This window comes from Fukomys damarensis, unplaced genomic scaffold, assembly GCF_012274545.1.
Source record: "Fukomys damarensis isolate Sample0158 unplaced genomic scaffold, DMR_v1.0_HiC HiC_scaffold_10, whole genome shotgun sequence".
Classification (NCBI taxonomy): Eukaryota; Metazoa; Chordata; class Mammalia; order Rodentia; family Bathyergidae; genus Fukomys; species Fukomys damarensis.
In genome coordinates, this window is record NW_022900922.1 from 18,678,404 (window position 1) to 18,696,950 (window position 18,547).

The 18,547-nt window shown below is 42.6% G+C and overlaps 1 protein-coding gene across 1 annotated transcript; it reads right to left on the reverse strand.

Annotated features, from left to right (window-relative positions):
* Positions 1–840: 840 nt before the first annotated feature.
* Positions 841–18,403, reverse strand: Nrsn1 (neurensin 1). The gene is made up of 4 exons (XM_010622944.2): positions 18,352–18,403; positions 16,480–16,540; positions 11,072–11,269; positions 841–2,582 (listed from the first exon to the last, which is right to left on the reverse strand). The coding sequence occupies exons 3-4, from the start codon at positions 11,258–11,260 to the stop codon at positions 2,184–2,186; spliced, it is 588 nt and encodes a 195-aa protein (XP_010621246.1). The 5' UTR covers positions 11,261–11,269; positions 16,480–16,540; positions 18,352–18,403; the 3' UTR covers positions 841–2,183.
* Between the last annotated feature and the right edge of the window lie 144 nt (positions 18,404–18,547).

Consider the following 18,547-nt stretch of genomic DNA (forward strand, 5'->3'; position numbering starts at 1 on the left):
GTGAATGACAAAACAGGTCAGCGTGGGTGTGTGGGGGGCAGGTGGTCATATGAGAGGGGTTAGATTTGTAGGTAACTTTGAGTTATGGGATTTTGTCTATTACACGGAGAGGTTAGAAAGGCAGCTTCTGTCCTATATGAGGATGGTGTTCTGGCCACATGGACCCTTCACAAAGGGGCAACACTTGGCCCTGTGAAGCTACAGGCCTCTGCAGGAGGAGCCTTGGCCAGTGGTGGTGGGGAATCAATGGATCCACGTTGGCCTGGAGGCTTCTTCCTTTGTGGCACCATGTTGTCTGAGGCTCATGTCCATGCCAGGCACAAATGTGGACACGATCCCAGATACCATGTTTTCTTGTCTTGTCCAGTTGTGCCCCTCCCAACCCCATCCCCAGCATGCAGTTGTGTTGCCTTGTCCCTGATGATTTCGGTGCGAGCCTTAGGCCAGTGCAATGCTTGAAAACTGTTCAACTATGCTGGATCACTAACCTCTAAGGATCATGCTCTGCCTGAGGCTCTCAGATCACACCAGCTATTATTTTTCACTGTGGTTTTAAAAACTCAAGGTGCATTCTCCAGGATTCTCTGGTACACAGGCCGGAAGCCAGCTGGAGACTTGTCAAGTGTGGTAAACAAGGCTGTGGGATTTGAAGATTGCAATGACATCAGTCTTTCCACAGCAGGGCAGGGAACTGAGGAAACTGGACCAATTTCTCCAAAACCCAGCCAAGTGCCCCTGTAGGATGCTGATTTGCACCCCCATACCATGCTGAACAGTGCAAAATATATGTGCTACCGAAGTGAGCACTGGACAGTGCAAAATAAACACTCCACACAGAGCCACTATTTGCTTTATTTATTCTCCATTTATCCAGGGAAACATCAGAGTGTATTCAGTCTCAGGATGGAAAATTACACTTTGGAGGGAAAACAGCCATGGTGACAGATGACCATGAACTTTAGCTTCGTCTCATTCACATGTCTTATTTATCCAGTGAAGGAAGGAGGGGGGAAAAAGAGAAAGAAAAAGATAGAACTCTAAGGTGGCACATACTCTGACAGAACACCAAGGTCACACCTTTCATTTTCATCAGACTAATTTAATTCCCCAGATTAATTACAGTGCATGGCATGAGAGGGGCATTTTGCTGGAGAATAAAACATGTTCAAGAACAACACCTTCTTTTCAGGTGACTATCCCCTAGTGGTTTCTCATTTGAGGATGCTTACTGTTGTTTTTATAAAAATATGATGGCATCGTATAAACTGCTGGGGTTGGATATTTCAGGGTCTGTAGTGTGAAGAGTGCAAACTCAGGGATTTGCAGGATTCCAATTCTGAAAACAAAACAAAACAAAACAAAACAAACAACCTATCGCAGTGACACAATAAACCTCCTTGGTGCAGAGACTTGAGGACATAAGGCAGAGGACAGGTCCTTAGACTCCCATTTTACAGATGGGGAAAGTGAGGTGTAGGAAGCCAAATGATTCCTACAAATCACACAGCTAGTTAGTAGTAGGAATTAAAATTTCTTGGGTTTTTAAATCCAGTGCTTTTGGGCACTGCATAAATACATATTTCCAATATCATTTCTTTTCACCAAAATTCTAAGTTGGCAAGTTTAGCTTTTTAAATGAGAGAAACAATCTGGGGAAAACACAAAGATTTATGGAGAATACAGATACATTTGTGCCTCATCTCTGGAGCATCATGGTAAGACGTAGTTAAAAGGCTAAGGTTCAGATCAAAATCAGGGAATTCCAGGTTTCCGTGAACACAACATGACAATATCTCACACACAGAGATGCAGGTAGAAGACAGCACCACACAGGAGGGAGTAGAAAAACCAACTATCAGAAAACAAAATGGACCACGTTAGCTGGTCTGAATGGTTGAGCACTTTAAACATGGGGAATCAGACAAGGTCACAACATCCGAAAGAGAAGCTCCCGGTGGGCACAGAGCATCTGATTAACGCCGCTGGATGCCTGTGCACAGGTGACTGTGACACTGCTGTCCCCAAAGTCACCTGGACCGGGCACATATAAGCTCCCTCCTGCATTCGTGCCCCTTGGCACACAGCCCGGGGGAGCCACCATCAAATCCTCGTCACCTCAGCAACCAGCACTCCTTTTCCCAAGGTGTGTGAGCCATTAGGGGACAGCAAGGGTGGGGAAGGCTTCAGGTTGCTGACAGAGGCTGAACATTTTGAACCTTGGACAAAGTGACAGGAATCTTTGTCTCCCCTGGGCCCGGAGCTTTATTAATGGGCTGGGTGTGGACTTTAATATCTGCAATTCGCTCTTTAAACTTTTGCTGCAGGAATTTCTCTTCCTTGGAGTAGCTTTTGGCAAACACTGACATCAGCAGGCACCCTGCCATGGACGTGCCCCCGATGCAGAACAGCACGGCCCCTGCCAGCTTACACAGGTCGAGGGCGCTGTTAAACTGCACAGCATGTGAGTCGACCACCACGAAATCTGCTTCGCCAAAGGCTTCGATTTTGGGGGGCACAAGAAAGCCCACTGCCAGAACAGTCAATCCTAGAATCACGAAGATGGCACCTGAGATGAGTCCGACCTAGAGGAAGAGGATGACAGAAGCAAGATGGATAAGCGAGGCTCAGTCTTCAGGGTAGGACTATTCCCAGTCACCCCAAATCTCTGTGAAAAACCTACTTCATTTTCTAGTTAAGAAAGAGAGTGGATCTTAACGCCAACCAGAAGCTGCAGCACAGGATCTCCAGTTATTCTGGTTGGTACCATGTTTTGCGGGGACAAACCGTCCTTTGCTGACACTGCCTCATTGATCTTAGGGATGAGAACAGCAGCCCTACGGCCAGAAGCTGGCCTGATGCAGTACCTGGGGCTGGATGATGTGCAAAGCTGCCTCACAGAATGTGCACTCAGCGTGGAGTGGGACAAGTCAAGGCTACTGCGCGATCTTACCCAGCGTCAATCAGCGAGCAAGTCACAGATTACCAAATAGTTGCTCTCCTGGCTAATGCCAGTAACTGTTTCTGCTGTAGCCATTGTAGCTTTTATGTGATGACAGTTGGCTTTTCCCACACAAAAGACAATTAAATACCCCATCATAGACTTGTGCCTGAAAATCCAGAATGAACTCTCATGTCCTTAGATTCTTCTTTGAGTCACTTAACCAAAGCCTGTTTCTCTCAATTCATCCCTCCTTCTCCCTCTCTTTCTCTCTCTCCCTCCCTCTCACTGGACCCTTAAGGTATCACGATCTCTCACTGTGATGAGTAACAAACTCAATCTGTTGAACACATCGATATGTGTGATAAGTAGATATGTCCCTGGTGGTTCTGGTGGGAGGACACTGGCAGTTCTTGCTACTGACTCGGTTTCAGAGTAAGCAGGGAAGGAGCCATATTGGTCAGTTTATGACTGGACATGAAGCACATGGTCCTATGATGTAAGATCAAAAAACATGGTGAGTACTTAAAAATAAAATTTATTATAGTAAAAGACACATTGCCATTAATCCCCTCCAAAATACTTCTTCAAACATATTTATCCCATCATGCTTGCTACTTTCTGAAGTAGTTCTGGAAATCTTTTTCATGTCTTTATGAAGTATGAGCAAAAATATGGCAAGTGCCACTGCTGAGTGTCATCCAATAGACAAGCAGGCTCATAAAAACATTATGGCTGTGCCCTCATCTGCCTTAATCAAGGTATCTGGCACCATTTGACTCCTGGCTCTTTCCTGCAGTCAAGATGACCATGGAAGGTCAATGTTTTCAATCAATTCAGGATGTGGCCACAACCAGGTGCACCTTAAGAGACTCATGAAAGAGGACTTCCAGAGCTGCTTCAGAAAGTTGCTAGAACAGTGGGATAAGTGTGTTCAAAGTGAGAGAGAGAGAGAGAGTATTTTGAGGGGATTAATGACAATATGTCTTTTATTTAATTAAATGTTTACAAATTAAAATTCACTGTATCTTTCAACCACACTGTGTGTGCGTGTGTGTGTGTGTGTGTGTGTGTGTGACATGTCCTTCCCTGTAGAGTTTAAGTCACGGGGACAGAGATGCACAGCCGGCAAGTTGCCAAGGCAGGACTAGCAGTTGGGGAGCTGCTTTCAGCCCTGGGTCCGTCTCCTCCTCCCCTCTGTAGCTGTGTGAGATGCGCTTATGCAGATGCCGCTCTGACCCAACGTCAGGAGTAGCAGGTGGAGGCTAAACTGCATTAGGTTCAATTTTATTGAAATGAACGAAGTGGATGTGGGAAGTGACACGCTGTTAGATGGTTGGAACGCGTGTGTCTGGGAGAACAGACTCAGTCTTGGAGACCAGCACAGCCCCTTAGTACTTGAAACATGAAAGGAGAGTTGCTGAAATGCTGTAATCATTGATTTTCCCATATGTAAAACGACAAATGGCAATTGTACCTACCTCAGAGAGTTGTTGTAAGCATTAAAAAAGGCCGTGTGTGAAAGCACTTAGCCCTGCATTTGGCTAATGAATTTTTTTTCTTTTTATTGAGTTTATTGGTACATTTTGGGTATACAGTACAGTTACATTCATAATTGGGATCTTGTACCTTTATAATTAATGAATTTTAATAAGCAGTTATTATTATTATTTGGAAATAAACCCCTTGTAAAATTCTTATGCTACACTAGCAACAGCATTAAAATAATTGCTCAGCATCTGGAACAAAGAATATTTAATACAGTTATTCATTTCTTAAACAAATTTTTCATTTCCTCTTGTACCTCATTGTTGTTAGACTAACAAGGCTGGAAAAATAACCAAACCCATAACACCATTTAATCTTGAATATTTAAAGCATGAGTACTTATTTAGTAAATTTTAGGAGTAATACACTAATAAAGAAGGTTAGTCAGTAGAAGGAAAATGGATTGATAAATCCATCTCCCTAGGAAAGGGAACTAGTATTATTGGGCATCTACTGTAACCCAGGCATACAGCTCTGTATAGTTTCATTCAATCTTTCTAGGCATCTTATGAGAGGTAGTATTTTTATTCTCATATCATTGATTAGAAACAGGTTTCTTTGATTAGAGGAGCACTATTCAAGGCCCCATAGTTAGCAGGTGGTATGGGCAAGTTCTACTTCAGGTCTGTCCCCCGCCATTTTTCTTTCATCCAATATACCCAGAGCGTTACTATTTTGCATATTTCTTTCTTATTAATTTTATTTTAATTTCAAAAGAAATGTTTTGAAATGTAACTATACAGCCATATCTCCTTCTGCATAATATTGCAAAGAAATTGAAAAGCAGAGTCAGTACGATGTCTTCTAAAAAAAGGAGAAACTGTTCTAAATAAGATTAGAGCTGTAGGAAAGTCAAGTTGTATAACATTGTGGATTGCTTTATGCATTTTCTAAAAATAGTGGCAAGTAAATTCACCTTCAGAAGCTAACCATTATTTATAACTTCTAGAAAATGACTCACATTGGAAAAACTGAAGGAGCAAACTAAATTAATTTAAATATCCACGGTGACATACTTCCTTCCGATGTTGCTAAATTACCTTCCTCCTCAAGAGCTGGCACTAATTCTTACCACTGAGGACAGGAGAATGCAGTTCATCTTAATACCTGAGCTTCTAAAGAGACTATGAGGACCTGGCTTTTGTCTCCTCTCCCCACAGCTCTTTCTGGCTCAAAGAGCCATAAATCCTCCTGAGCCACAGACCTTGGGCCCCAGACTGCTGGATGTGGAGCTACGTGACTGATTCTCAGTGCAGTCTGCTCTTTGGCTGAGCTTCACATTACAAGAAAATCCACTCTTGGAATTGACTCGGAAGCTAAGAGGCAAACAGGGCTTGCCAATGGCAGGACTCCTATTACTTTGACAACTGGAGGCAGCCGGCCTGTCAGACCCAGCTTGCTTTTCCTAATTCCATCAGAGTATCCCAGGAAGAAGGGAGGCAGTGCAGTGGACACCGACTCTGGGTTCAAGTCTCACAGAGATCTCCAGGCCATGTGGCCACGGAGCGACTCCAAGCCTCTTAAAGCAGCCAGGGAAAGATGGGGGTGGTAGGTGTAAAGCTACTTCTGAACCTACCTGAGCCCATGGTGGAGGTGAATAGGGCAGTCAGAATGCACCAGCTTAATCCTGGCACCATGTTGGAAAGGTGGAAGGAATAAAGACTTGGGAGTCTTGAGCATCACAAAAATTATCTTCAGACTGTACTAAGTTGAAGTAGAGGAGGAGGGCTCTTTTAAATTGAGAGTAAACAAAACTGCATCAGGGAGATCACTTAAGGGGCTGAGAGAGCAAAGCAGCTCTGCTCAGGGCCATGTCATGGGGCTGGAATGCTGTGGTGTGGTCAACTTAAAGGTGAGACAGGACCTTGCCAGGATATGACAAACCCCAAAGCAGCTGGAGGGACCGTGCTGGGGGCTGTGACTTCTGAGGCCTCTCCTGGCTTGGGCAGAGGTTATGTGAAAACTCAGTCCCTGCTCATGCAAACAAGGATTGGGTAGGGAAGAGAACTCAGGTTCCTGAAATCCTGCTGGTGGGGGCTGTTATTTGGACCAACTCCTCTCTGCTGGTCCTCAGTGAGCAAGGCCGTTGGGGCCTCCGGCAGGCTAAGCAAAAGTGGGCAGCAGCAGGCACAGCTGTTTGGGAAGGGGAGAGCAGCAATGACTGTTGGAAGCGGGAATTAGCAGGGAAGGGAAGAGCTGCCTGTGGGGACAGGCTGGATGCAAATGGAATAGAAACCATCTGGCTTGGAGGTTACTCAAGGGAAGCACCTTGAGAGTGAAGACCGGATGCATCTGCATCAGCCCTGCTGGCTGCTCATGACTTCTTTGCAGGAGCCCTGAGTAGTATTGTCTGCAGCAGTGGTGGCAGCGAGTTTTAGGAGGGCTAAGGTCTGGCTCCTGCCCCACACCTGACTCAGCTCCCCAGCCTGGGTAGGGGCATCTCCCATCAGCTCTTCCACCTCACAGAGACCCCTTCTGTCCAGGTGTCACCCGGGGCTGTGGCTTCAACACCTACTTTTAGCAATGATTCCCAGGCTCCAACACCAGGCTGGCCTGCTGTTCTGAGCTCTAGACCACGTGTCTGTCAGGAAATAGGGGGATCGACAGAAAGATGTTCAAAGGCTCCTTGAACTTGAATATTCAAAATGGGACCCTAGAGCCCTTTCCTCTCTCTCTGTATTCCTCCCATTCACCCTCATAGTCTCTCCTCACATTCATAGGGAACAGATCACTAAATCTTACTGATTCTACCTCCTAAATTTCTCTTAAGTTTTTCTTCTCCTTTACCTCACTCCTTTAGTGACACAAACCATCATTATATCCAGCCTAGGTCCTTCGCTACTCAGCATCCTAAGCTCCCAAACTTCTCAGACCTTTCTTCAAGTGTCACTTGAGAAACTTCGAAATACGGAGATAAGCTGGGCATGGCGGCACACGCCTTTATCTCAGCACTCCAGGAGGCCAAGGAGGGAGGACTGCAAGCTCCAACCAAGCCTGGGCAAATTAGCAATTTAGTGAGACTCTATTTCAAAAATTAAAAAAAATTTAAAAGGGCCTGGGCAGTAGCTCACCATGAAGGTTTTGGGTTCAATCTTTAGTACTGTAAAATAAAACAAACCAAACCAAATCAAACCAATCCAAATCAACCAAACCAAACCAAGCCAAACCAAACCACAAAACAAAAACAAAAAATGAAGATTACCCCCATGTTTTTTCTTCTTAGCCTATGACAGAGAATCAGTGTAACTCCAGCCCATTTGGTTCAAGTCTCTGTTCTCATGAAGCCCCTCCACGCTCAAGATCACAAGGGCAGAGTCCTATCGAGGTGTGGTGAGCACAGTCCCCATGGACAGGCTCCCTCAGATCCTCTGAGCCACCTCTGAGTTGGGGTGAAGGGAAGGAAAGGAGGAGAGTGATGCTGAGATGAGGAAGGGAAGGCTGGGAGTGAGAAGCCTGGTTTAGTACCCGTAGGCTGAGGCTGTCTGCTGCATGGACAATCAAGTGGGAATGGCCTTAGTCAACGTCAAATGCAAAGAAAAGAAAAATAAAACCCATCCCATCTACCTCAGCCTGTTTGATCTTAGGGAGCCAAAATGAGTGGCAGATGGGACCAAATTCCATGGAGTTTTGGAGATGGAAGCAGCTGTAGGCATTGGGATAAGTTGGAAATTGAGATAGTACACATTTTGTGTGTGGGGGGGGCACCAAGTTATGAGGTATTCCCTCAATTCCTGAGGAAAGTTCAAATTTATTATTGTCTTTGTCCTCACTGTACACAAGTTGAGAGTTCTGAAGCCATTTCTATTCCAGGGCTTTTCACTCTGACCTGGCTCTTGTCAGTGTTTCTAGTCCATCTCTGACCTCTTCTAGAACCCGTGAACAGTTACTGCAGCTGTACAGCACTGTCTGGAGTCCCCCAATGTGCCAGACTCTCTTACCCAGCATCCTCAACTGGCAAGGCATTCCTTCCTCCTGGGAATCATTTCATGCTTGGCACATGAGTTCTCTTCTGAAAACCACTTCCTCTTTAGCCTGTACCAGACACACACTCCTCCCTCTCCCTCAATCCCTGGGCTCCCAGTAAGTGCTCTGACTACTTCTAGGAGAGGATTCAGCACATCGCATTGTAACAATCTGTGTCTCTGTTCACTTCCATTATTTTACTGTGAACCCCTTCAAGTCAAGGTTTGTATCTTATTTAGAGGTGAAGAATATATCTGGTATTCTCTGGTGCGTGGTGAATGGTTAACCTAACAGAAAGAACAGCATTGTGAGATAGGTGTTTTGTAGAAGCATATGATAGAGAATCAGTGTAACTCAGGCCCATTTGGTTCAAGTCTCTGTTCTCATCAAGCCCTTCCATGCTCAAGAGCACAAGGGCAGAGTCCTATCAAGGTGGGATGAGCACAGTCCCCACGGACAGACCAAAGACCCCTAGAGCAAAGCCACAGTGAGGAAAGGGGCACCAGCAACTTTAACCATGCACAGATGCAACTTGAAATCAAACCAAAAACATTAAAAAGGATCATAATAGAAACATGCAAAAACTAGTTCTTTTCTCTCTGTTGGCACACAGCATATCATAAACCTACTGGAATAAATACACAAATAATCTCCAGGAGGAAGCCAAGAACCATCAGTTTATTTCCTTGGTAGAGATAAGGTCTCCAAGGCAGTCAATCCTTATAATACTCAGCTTGGCACTACACTGATAGCATTAGCAGTTAATGAGTAGGATATGGACCAAAACTTAGTGTTTTCTGGAGTCAAATCCCTACGAGGGCACAAACTTCAGACAGTTTTTTCTGAAACAGGTTTAGTACTATAGGGAATAAAATTTTGGGGTATTATTTGTGTAAAATAGGAGGGAGAAAACATTAAAATCTGAATTGGACAATTGGTGATTTACTGAGAATTTCATAACTATGCATTTATTGGATGTGTTCAACAGCTTCACAATCACAAAACCACCAGTATTTTGGGTCTACATGAATGCTTATAATATTCTCTGTCAGTGACCATAGCACTTAAGGATAATGGAAAATATATATAAAATCTTCCATGTCCACACTCTCTTGCTAGATGGTCTCAACTAGTCTGACACATTTCAGGTGTCAGTAGCTTCTACTCCAGGAGCTGCATATCGATACATTTACTGGCCTCTAGAGAGCACTACCTTGGCATCTAACAGGCATCTTCAATGAAGCACAGCCAAAGTCACACTCCTGCTTTCTCCTGGTCCTACTCCTCTCCATCCTAAACAACCACAACACTATTCATTATACAGCTCTGGCTGAAAGTCTGGACTCTTGCTTGACTCCTCTTCCCTCATGTTCCAAACCTAGTGAATTAGGACATCCTGACAAGCCTTGCCCTCAGACTTTATGGGGAATTGGACTACTTTCCACCCTCCCCACTAATACCACCCTAATCTAAGCCACCATTATCTCTCCCTGGGTATTTTAACAGCCTCTGAATTAATCTGCTTTGATTTTTGCCTTTCTATAATCTATTTTCTGTACTGTAGCCAGGAGGATCTTGTAAAGTATTAGCATTGCTCCTGTGCTTCTTATTTTTGAGTGGCTCATGTGTCTGCTGAGGTAAAAGCTCAAGTCTTCACTGCAGTCTACAAGACTACAGAAATCACTTGTGCCCTGGTAGGCATTTTCCTGAACTTACTGCTTCTGTCTTTCCGTACCCCACTCCACCCAGACTGGAGCTCTTCCTCATCCTCTTCAGAGCTTTTGGACTTGCTATTTTCTCAGCCTAGAACGACCTTCAGCCAGATAACTTTAGGCTCTGCTCCCTCTGCTCCTCCTGGCATGTGCTCAGATTCCATCTCATGCAAAGGGCTCTCTACCCTCAGCATATCCAAACATGGTCTCCTCTGTTCTCTTATCCCTGCTGATTTCTCTTTATAGCACTTGACACTATCTGATCTTCCATTGTGGAATTTATCTGTTTATTTATTTGACTTTATCTGTTTATGGTGGTTTCTCAGGACAGACTGTGAGGCCCACAAAGGCAAGGCCATTTTCTTCTATTTACTGCTTTAACCTCCAGCAATTCAAGCTCTGTGGCACACAGTGGGTGCTCACTAATTATCTGTTGACAGAATCTGATGTTTAATGTGGCACCTTAGAGTCTCAGATCACAGAGCTCGCATTCTGACCACTCTACCATGTCTTAATATTTGCTCTCTGTAATACCTAATTATTTCTTTCTAATAACTATTGCAGTAGTTTGTCAAATGATACCTACCAAGCCTGTAAGGTAGGCTAAAAGAATACAATGTTTGCCTATGGGTGGTTTCACAGTTAGTGAATTCAGTGGCACACAAATAACCTTAGCAATAATAATAATTACTATGGAAATTGTGCCTATTCATGTTTAACCCACTCAGCAACTGTGTGGCTTTCTTTGGCCCATGGGTTAACTTCTGTTTTTCTAAGGGAAGAAAGATGCACATAGAGCTACCATGAGTGACATACACAGTGCCAAACCACTTAGTTCTCTATAGCGGCAGCATTTACTATGTCAAATATTTTTTCCACTGTCAGAGTCAAACATACACTTTTTCCTCACCTTCCAGAATACTGAGCTCCACCTGTTAGGTGATCTCTGGATCTGGAAATCATCCTCATACTCCCAGATGGAGGCCGTACAGTCTTCATAGAACTGGTGCAGGTAGGACCGCACACCATAGCGCTGGTACCCACCCTCTGTGGGTGCCTGTGCTTGCTTGGACCCACAGATATTGCTGCAGGAACTCATTCTTCTCAGCTGGAAAGACAACATCCACAGAGCTCAGCCCCTTCGGCACTGGACTGAGCATCAGAAAACATATTAAGGTGGGGAAACCAGGCTGAGTTCTGGCAGCCTGCTTGAATAGTGCTCTTAAGAGAAAAAACACTTTGCTAGTTCTCTGTAAATGAATAAAATAGCAAGGGTGACTTAAAGTATGCAAAAATAAAAGCATGAGGCTCATAAGAGATGGTGGAAAAGAAGCTGAGACTTACATTGCTTTGACAAAAAAAATCTTTACTTTCTTAGAATCCAGTCGTTTTTACACTTACACACTGAAGGTTCAGGCAGACATTCCCATTTGCTGCAGCTGGTATGCACCTTGGCGTTTCCTCTCATATTTTTAACCATGTTCCCCCATGGAGTCTACATGGAATTATTCTTAGCAGTTTGAGATGTGCCTTCAGATCTCACATATCTTCCTTTAACATTTTAATGTATTATCAAGAAGCTTTATTTAAAAACTGCTGAGCAACTTACACTTCATGCTTTACTAATCACAAATGACCAGGCCAATAATTTATACTTCACTAATTCCAGCAGCGTATATATCTCAATTATCATCTGTCCATGTGGGTGGTGAGAATGCTATGCAGAGAGTAGACCTAGCCTTTAAGTATTTTCCATGATGCCTAATGTAAAAAGGAGTTCAGAGAATTGTTGAATGAAACCATGTTCTAAGTGGATGGCTTGGGGCTCTTACCTTTTTAAGATGAAAATTTCAACTTGATTTGATTTAGTTGATATCCTGAAAGAAAGCCTTTTCTATGGATTTCATTTAATAATTCTTGGTTAAAAAAGAAGGAATTAGTGATGGACAGTAATTTTGGTGATTTCAGTTTTCCTTTTTATTCTTTGTTTTCTGAACCTGTATTGTGCTATATTCCAGGCCAACAGAAACATATTCAATATTTTCAATTACTTAAATAAGAAACAAAATAGGAAGAGTTGTCAGTGAGGAAGAACACTGATCTATGATTCTATCAAATATCCCAATGTGGCCACTTAGTTTGGTTGGACAGAATCATGGGACAAACACAGTCAGACTTGTCCTGTCCCATGGACACACGCAGAACCCATAAGAACATCTCATAAATGTGTATCTGCAGCCACAGATGGTTAGCGAGGTGGTCAAATTCAAGACAACATGGTCTAATCTAAGAAAAATGGTGCCAGCCGGTGGTACTGATGGTGACAAATAGCCACTTCCTTCTAGCTCCTAGTCAGTGCTACACTGAGTGCCTGTGCCTTCTTCCAGACACAGCTGTCATCTAGAGAAATCGCTCAGGAGAAGAGAAAGGGGAGGCCAAGCACTTTTTAAAAAACTTTTAAACATTCAGAAGAATATTATTTCTCAACAAGTGAAGATTTTAGGATGTACTTTGGGTTATTAGAGCAGCAATGTCTGGCAGATCAAAAGAATGTTACCTCGTTTTCTCATCTTGAGTGCTAGGATGAGCTCTTCAGTACTTTCCACTAAATGCTTATACAATGGAGATGATTAATAAGAGCCTTTTTATTACCAGTGATATGTAAGTAGAATACTTTAAAAGGCATCTTCAAGATACTCTAATAAAAAATTCACTTAAGGAGAGAGGCCCTTAGTGTTACTAACTCTGCTTTGTCATTGAGGAAACTGAGGCATAGAAAAATCATCTTTGCTAAAGGTTGCTGTGAGCTGAGTCAGGGAGTAGGTGAAAGATGACAGTTAATACAGTAATCAGGAACAAGGACTAAATCATATACTTACATAGTCATTATCTATCTATCTATCTATCTATCTGGTTTTCTAAAAAGCATCAGAGACTTTAACATGAAAAAAGAACAGAAACAGGGATAAAAACATCCCTCATAGCAACAGTGAGAGTTATCTTCCCTCAGTGCTGAGCTGGAGCCTCTTCTAGCTCCTTTCCTGAGCTTTGATGCAGAACAGGACCATGGACATATGGTGTTCAATCCCTGCACAGCTGGCTTTTAGGAAACTCTTTTGCTTTATAAGTTGAGAATTAGTAGTTCAACTTTGTTAAAAAAAATGGGTAGAATAAAAAAGACATAGCAAATATCACAAAACAAACCCTTTTGAGCCTTGAGCCTGTACTCTAAGTCAGGATGGAATTTATAATGTTGGATGCATTCTGGAAGAGGAACCCTGAAGAGCCTTTCTTTCTCCACCAGGGGTCCAAGCAGGAATGAGAGCATGGCTCGCCTCCGGCTAATGCACAGAGCACTGAATGGACTCCAATGCCAGACTCTGATCTGTAACTTACGCTTCATGAGACTGCAGTCAAGTTCATTGATCTCTTTGGGCTATGGTAACACTGTCCTTAAAATAAGATGATTGGATCAGATTGACCTATAATTACTTCCCACTGTAGTTTTCTAGGATATTTTTGGCTATAAAACTACAGAATGAGTCAGTTACTTTACTGTTGGATGAATAACCGATTTCCTACCTCCTTCTGTACCCTCAATGACTTGAGTTTCCAAACTCTTAGTAAGTTCCAGTATGTATGAAGCTTCAGGTGAAAGGGATTTGTAAGCTACTAATTATAGTAGTTACTTGATATCACATAGATTGAATGTTTGTATATTGCTTAAATGCATTACTTCAGTATCATGTAAGTTACCCAAAATAGTAGACTCTGAGTATCTGAGAGGATTCAGACATCTTCTCAAAGATATAACTGGTTGTGATTCACTCTTAGAGGAAAATGACCACTTTTAAGGACATGAGTTTTAAAATATAACATGCTAGAATAATGGTTTTGTGCAGTTACAAGACTTTAGAGACTTCAGAAACATTTTTTTCCCAATACAGAGAATATTATACTTATTTGGAATATACTTGGTCAAGTGCCACCTCTGGTGTTGGGAAGAGGAAACATGAGATCATTTCATAAAGTCACTTTAAGAGATGGGCAATTCTTAAGTGGTTCACAGTGAACTAGGACTGAGACACATGAGGAAGGTCAGGCAAAGGCTTTCACCATGGCTCAGCATTTTCTTACTGAGCAGGTTTCACTAGAGCTTGGAGGCTGTGTTTCAATGGCTGAGTAGCAGCAGCAATACCAATAATGGCAAATCCATGACTACAGTTAAGGGCAGATCTTAGCAGATTGCTTCCTATAGGAAAGACCTTAACATTCCAGGAGATACATGACCAGGGGTGACTAGCATTTCCTGATGTATCTAAGTTAGTCCAAACTGGCACCCATTTTATAGCTGCTTACTGGAGCCTGCTGCATCCCTATGGACCTGGCATCATGGTGGAACACAAGCAATACCCATGTGGGGTGTTCTGGGCCCCTATGAAGAGAAAGTTGTTTTCATTCTTTATGGAGGTCATTTAAGGAGCTGTTAAAGAAGGGTCCATCCATCCATAATTTCTTTTTAATATCTTTCTATAGCAACTATCTCACTTGAATTCACAGTAGTACGTTAAATGAATATTCAATCCTTAGCAACACAGCACATCTTTTGTATTTCAGAGGCACCTGGAAGGAAAACATCATACTGTAGCTCTCCTCCTAAACTCTTCAGAGTGGTTTTCTGCAATTAGTATATCTAAATATCAGTGCTCTACGGCTCTCTGTCTTCTTGTCCATATCCACTTCCCTTTATAGCATTCGTTACTACCTGATACTCTAAGGGTACTTTGTTTGTGGTCTGACAGACCATACACATGATAGACTATAAGCTCCATGAGGGCAGGGACTTTTTCTATCTTGTTCATCTCTGTAATCTCCTGAACTCTAAACTTCCTGGCCCAGAGTCTTACAGGGGTTGATGCGGTTGATGGCCTGGGTAGTCCCTCATTTTTTATCACTTCCTTCTTTCAATGTTTTTTTTTTTAAAGCATTGATGATGTGCAGGACAATGGCTACAAAGAAGTGAATTCCAAATAACTATATGGCTAGGAATATGTATGGCCTCAGGGGTTACTATTTTGGGCAAGAAATACTAAAGTAGTATGTTAAACAAACAGTGTATAAACATTCTTAATATAAATACTTAATAGTAAGTAACTAACCTAACTAGTACCTTACACTTCCCTTTAAACATCAACTTCATTTGAAGTACTCGGGAGATAATGGTTACAGAGTTGAATGGGGACACAGGGTGCCTTCCATTGACCCTTGGATTAGGAGACACTCGAGAAGCCACAGAAGGAGGGCATCAGAAGGAGGCATTTACAGCAGGAGAGTGGTCAAATGCTGAGAGTCCCTTGAACAAGTGCTTTATCAGGCAAACAAATCCATAGTGTGATACTGTGATCACTATGTGTACCAATATTCTGTAGTATCAATTTGCTAGAAATCTGAACTTCAGCTGAATAAAATATATGCAGTTACTTTGTGTTTATTGTAAAAATGCTTATAGCCATGAAAACAGAAGTATTTTTTTCTCATGAGACTAAGAACACAACTGACATTACACTATTTGTCCTGTGGTCTCCTTGAGAGATGAGAGGCAGCAAATTGAGGCACAGGAAGGATGAGTGTTTTCCCAGGGCTGTATGCATGAGTCAGTTGTGAGGCCAGGCCCGGGTCCTGTTCTCTTTATTCACTCTGAAATATTCTTCAATTTTTCATACTGCCTTTCTCTCCCTCAAAATAATTCTGAGATAATGAGAGTGAAGTTCCCATTAGGGCCACTTTTCCACAGGGCCAGCACTGAAAGACACAAGGTACAGCCACATGGGCCATTTAGACCACTTATCCAAGTCCAATCTAAAGGCCATTGCACTCAAAAGGCTCCACTGGGTCTACAGTGGACACAGAAAGGCACAAGAGCCTGATAACAGCTCTTTCACTTCTCAGTCAGGTATTCTGGAATTATATTGGACTGACCTTAAAACTTGAAACGTGTTTCCACCAGTGGATCATTTTGCTGAGATTTTATTTTGCTGTTCTAGAACAGTTGTAGTGATCATGGTTCTGTAGTATGAGTTTTTTTCTGTAAAAACTCTATGAGTGAATAGATATCTTTATAAAAGCAGAGTAATGATGTGTAATTATCTTACTCGTTATCATTTATTTTACTTCTTCAAGATTTATATTTTTATTAACATACATAAAGTCCAAAGCCAAAATGAGAAGAGAAAGAAAATCCATGTTCTCTTCTTGAACCTCTTTATCTACAAGCAAACCAGCGTTCTTATTTATAGCCACATGGTAAGGTAGTCTTACCTTTGAACACCTTGTCCTTTGCGGTTATTTACTTTTCTTTTCAGCAGCACATTCTTCAATCCTATTTAAGAAAAAAATATTTCTGCAGATGTTTTTCAGACCAAAAATCTAAATTTCACAAGCTAGTAATACATCTTATAAATAAGCATTTAATGTTGACAAAACACTGACAGTTTTTTGTTCAAGGGTAGAGAGGCTTTAAAAAAACAAGTCTAACTTATATTTTATAACCTTCCAATAGTTTCCATGATAATTTGTAGAGTAAATGAGATGACATAAATAAAAAGGCTTTAAACTATATAACACACTATATACATGCTATTCTTATTTTGATATAAATAGATCCCATGCAGTTAATGATACCAACTAGACCAATCCATTTGTATTATACTAAATCTAAACAGAAAGATATTAGCTTTCTAGACATTTGAGGACTGAATTTTATTGGGTGTGTTCCATTACATTGTAAAATAAATGAGTTCTATAGTCAATGTGTTTTCCGATATTTACATGTGTTATATCTTTAGTAAGGCTCTTTGGACAATTTACTCATTAGACTCAACTGTACTCCTATATCCATTTTCTTCCTATCATGATCATTTTACTTTTCATCTGCCTAAGAAAAGCAGGTGCCCATGCAAAATTTAATTAAGAAGCCATTGCCAGCTATAGCTTCCTACATTACTCTAGTCTTGTGAAATAAAATGTCTGGGGAGGGAAGCAGGAAGGGGGAAGAGAGTGAGAGAGGGAGAGAGAGAGAAAGGGAGAGAAAGAGAAAAGGAGAGAGAGAGAAAGGGAGACGGAGAGGGAGAAATATATCTTTAAAAATTCTTTCTGATGCGCAGACCCTCATTCTTTTGCAGAACCCAATGTTTCAGGATAAGTTGGCCTAGCAGAGACCAAACACACTGTTTTCGGCAAGACCAGGGTCAGTCTATAGAAAGCAGACCTAAGCCTTCTTCAAGACCTAGTCCCTTCTCCTCAAACTTTGCGTGGTATGTGAGCAGATGTGGGAAAATAAATAAATATATTACAAAGTCAACTCTAAGTCACTACATTTACCACCTTCTCCTGCCTCTGGTCTTCCTCTTTCCCTTTCTGCCGGCCCCTGCCGCTGTCTCTGCCCTTCTCTCTGTCTCTTTCAATTAAACGTCCCTTCTTTTAACTGTCGCCTCACCCGTTTTGTCTGAAGGAAAGGAACGGATTGCACCCAAGCCCTCGATCTGTCTGCGCTGGCCGGTCCGGAGGCCAGAGAGCTCTCCAAGGTTCTGAAAGCATCTGTTCAGAGCCAGGAACCAATTAAGGAAACCCTGTCTTGTCTGTTCCACTCCAGCTGTGTTCTCTGAGATCACCAACCTTGGTCTGACCCCTACCCCAACGACCCTTTCTCAAAACACGAAGCAGTAACTCCTGAGAACCAAACGTTAAAAAAACTTCAGATATGGCATTGGGGAGGGTCAGTGGGGTTTGATTCAGCCTGAGAAAAAAGTCAAGCCAGCTTTGTACACCCCAAATATACTTTCTATCTTATTTTTACCTAATATACAACTTTCTTCTCTCCCAGGAAGGAGACTCTTAAGTTTTTAGACGTACAACCCCCCAATTCTTACGTAACACAAACCGCCAAAGCACGGGATGAGCTACCCCTAATTTGTATATTTTCACGGATATGCAATGCGCATGGTTTCTGCAGATTTATGTGCATATAATAAAGGAGAGAAAGGGAGAGGATGACGGAGAGGGAGAGGGAGGGAAATATTTGTGCGTGAGGAGGGAGGAAGGAAAGGCAAAGAAAGAAGGGAGGAGAGGGCTATCTGGAGAGCTGGGGAAAGACCTGGAGCCCGGAAGCGCCCTGGGCTGCGCGTGGTTTACCTGCCCCTCCGATCCCCTGACCCGTGGAGCAAGTGCAGCCAGCCTAGCCGCACTCATCATTCTTCAACAGGTTTTGGAAGCTCAGTTTGAATGGCAGTGTAAGGAAGGAACGTGTTGTGCTCAGCCTGGGATCTAATTGTGTTTGAGATGGCTACAATTGTTCCACGTATGCTCCCCTGCCCTGGAATGTGTAGTG

Excerpts from the sequence above, each read along its gene's own strand:
- Nrsn1 (XM_010622944.2), bottom strand. The coding sequence starts at position 11,260 with ATGAGTTCCTGCAGCAATATCTGTGGGTCCAAGCAAGCACAGGCACCC. Across the intron at positions 2,583-11,071 it reads GGAGCTCAGTATTCTGGAAG|GTCGGACTCATCTCAGGTGC; the intron begins GTGAGGAAAAAG and ends CTCTTCCTCTAG.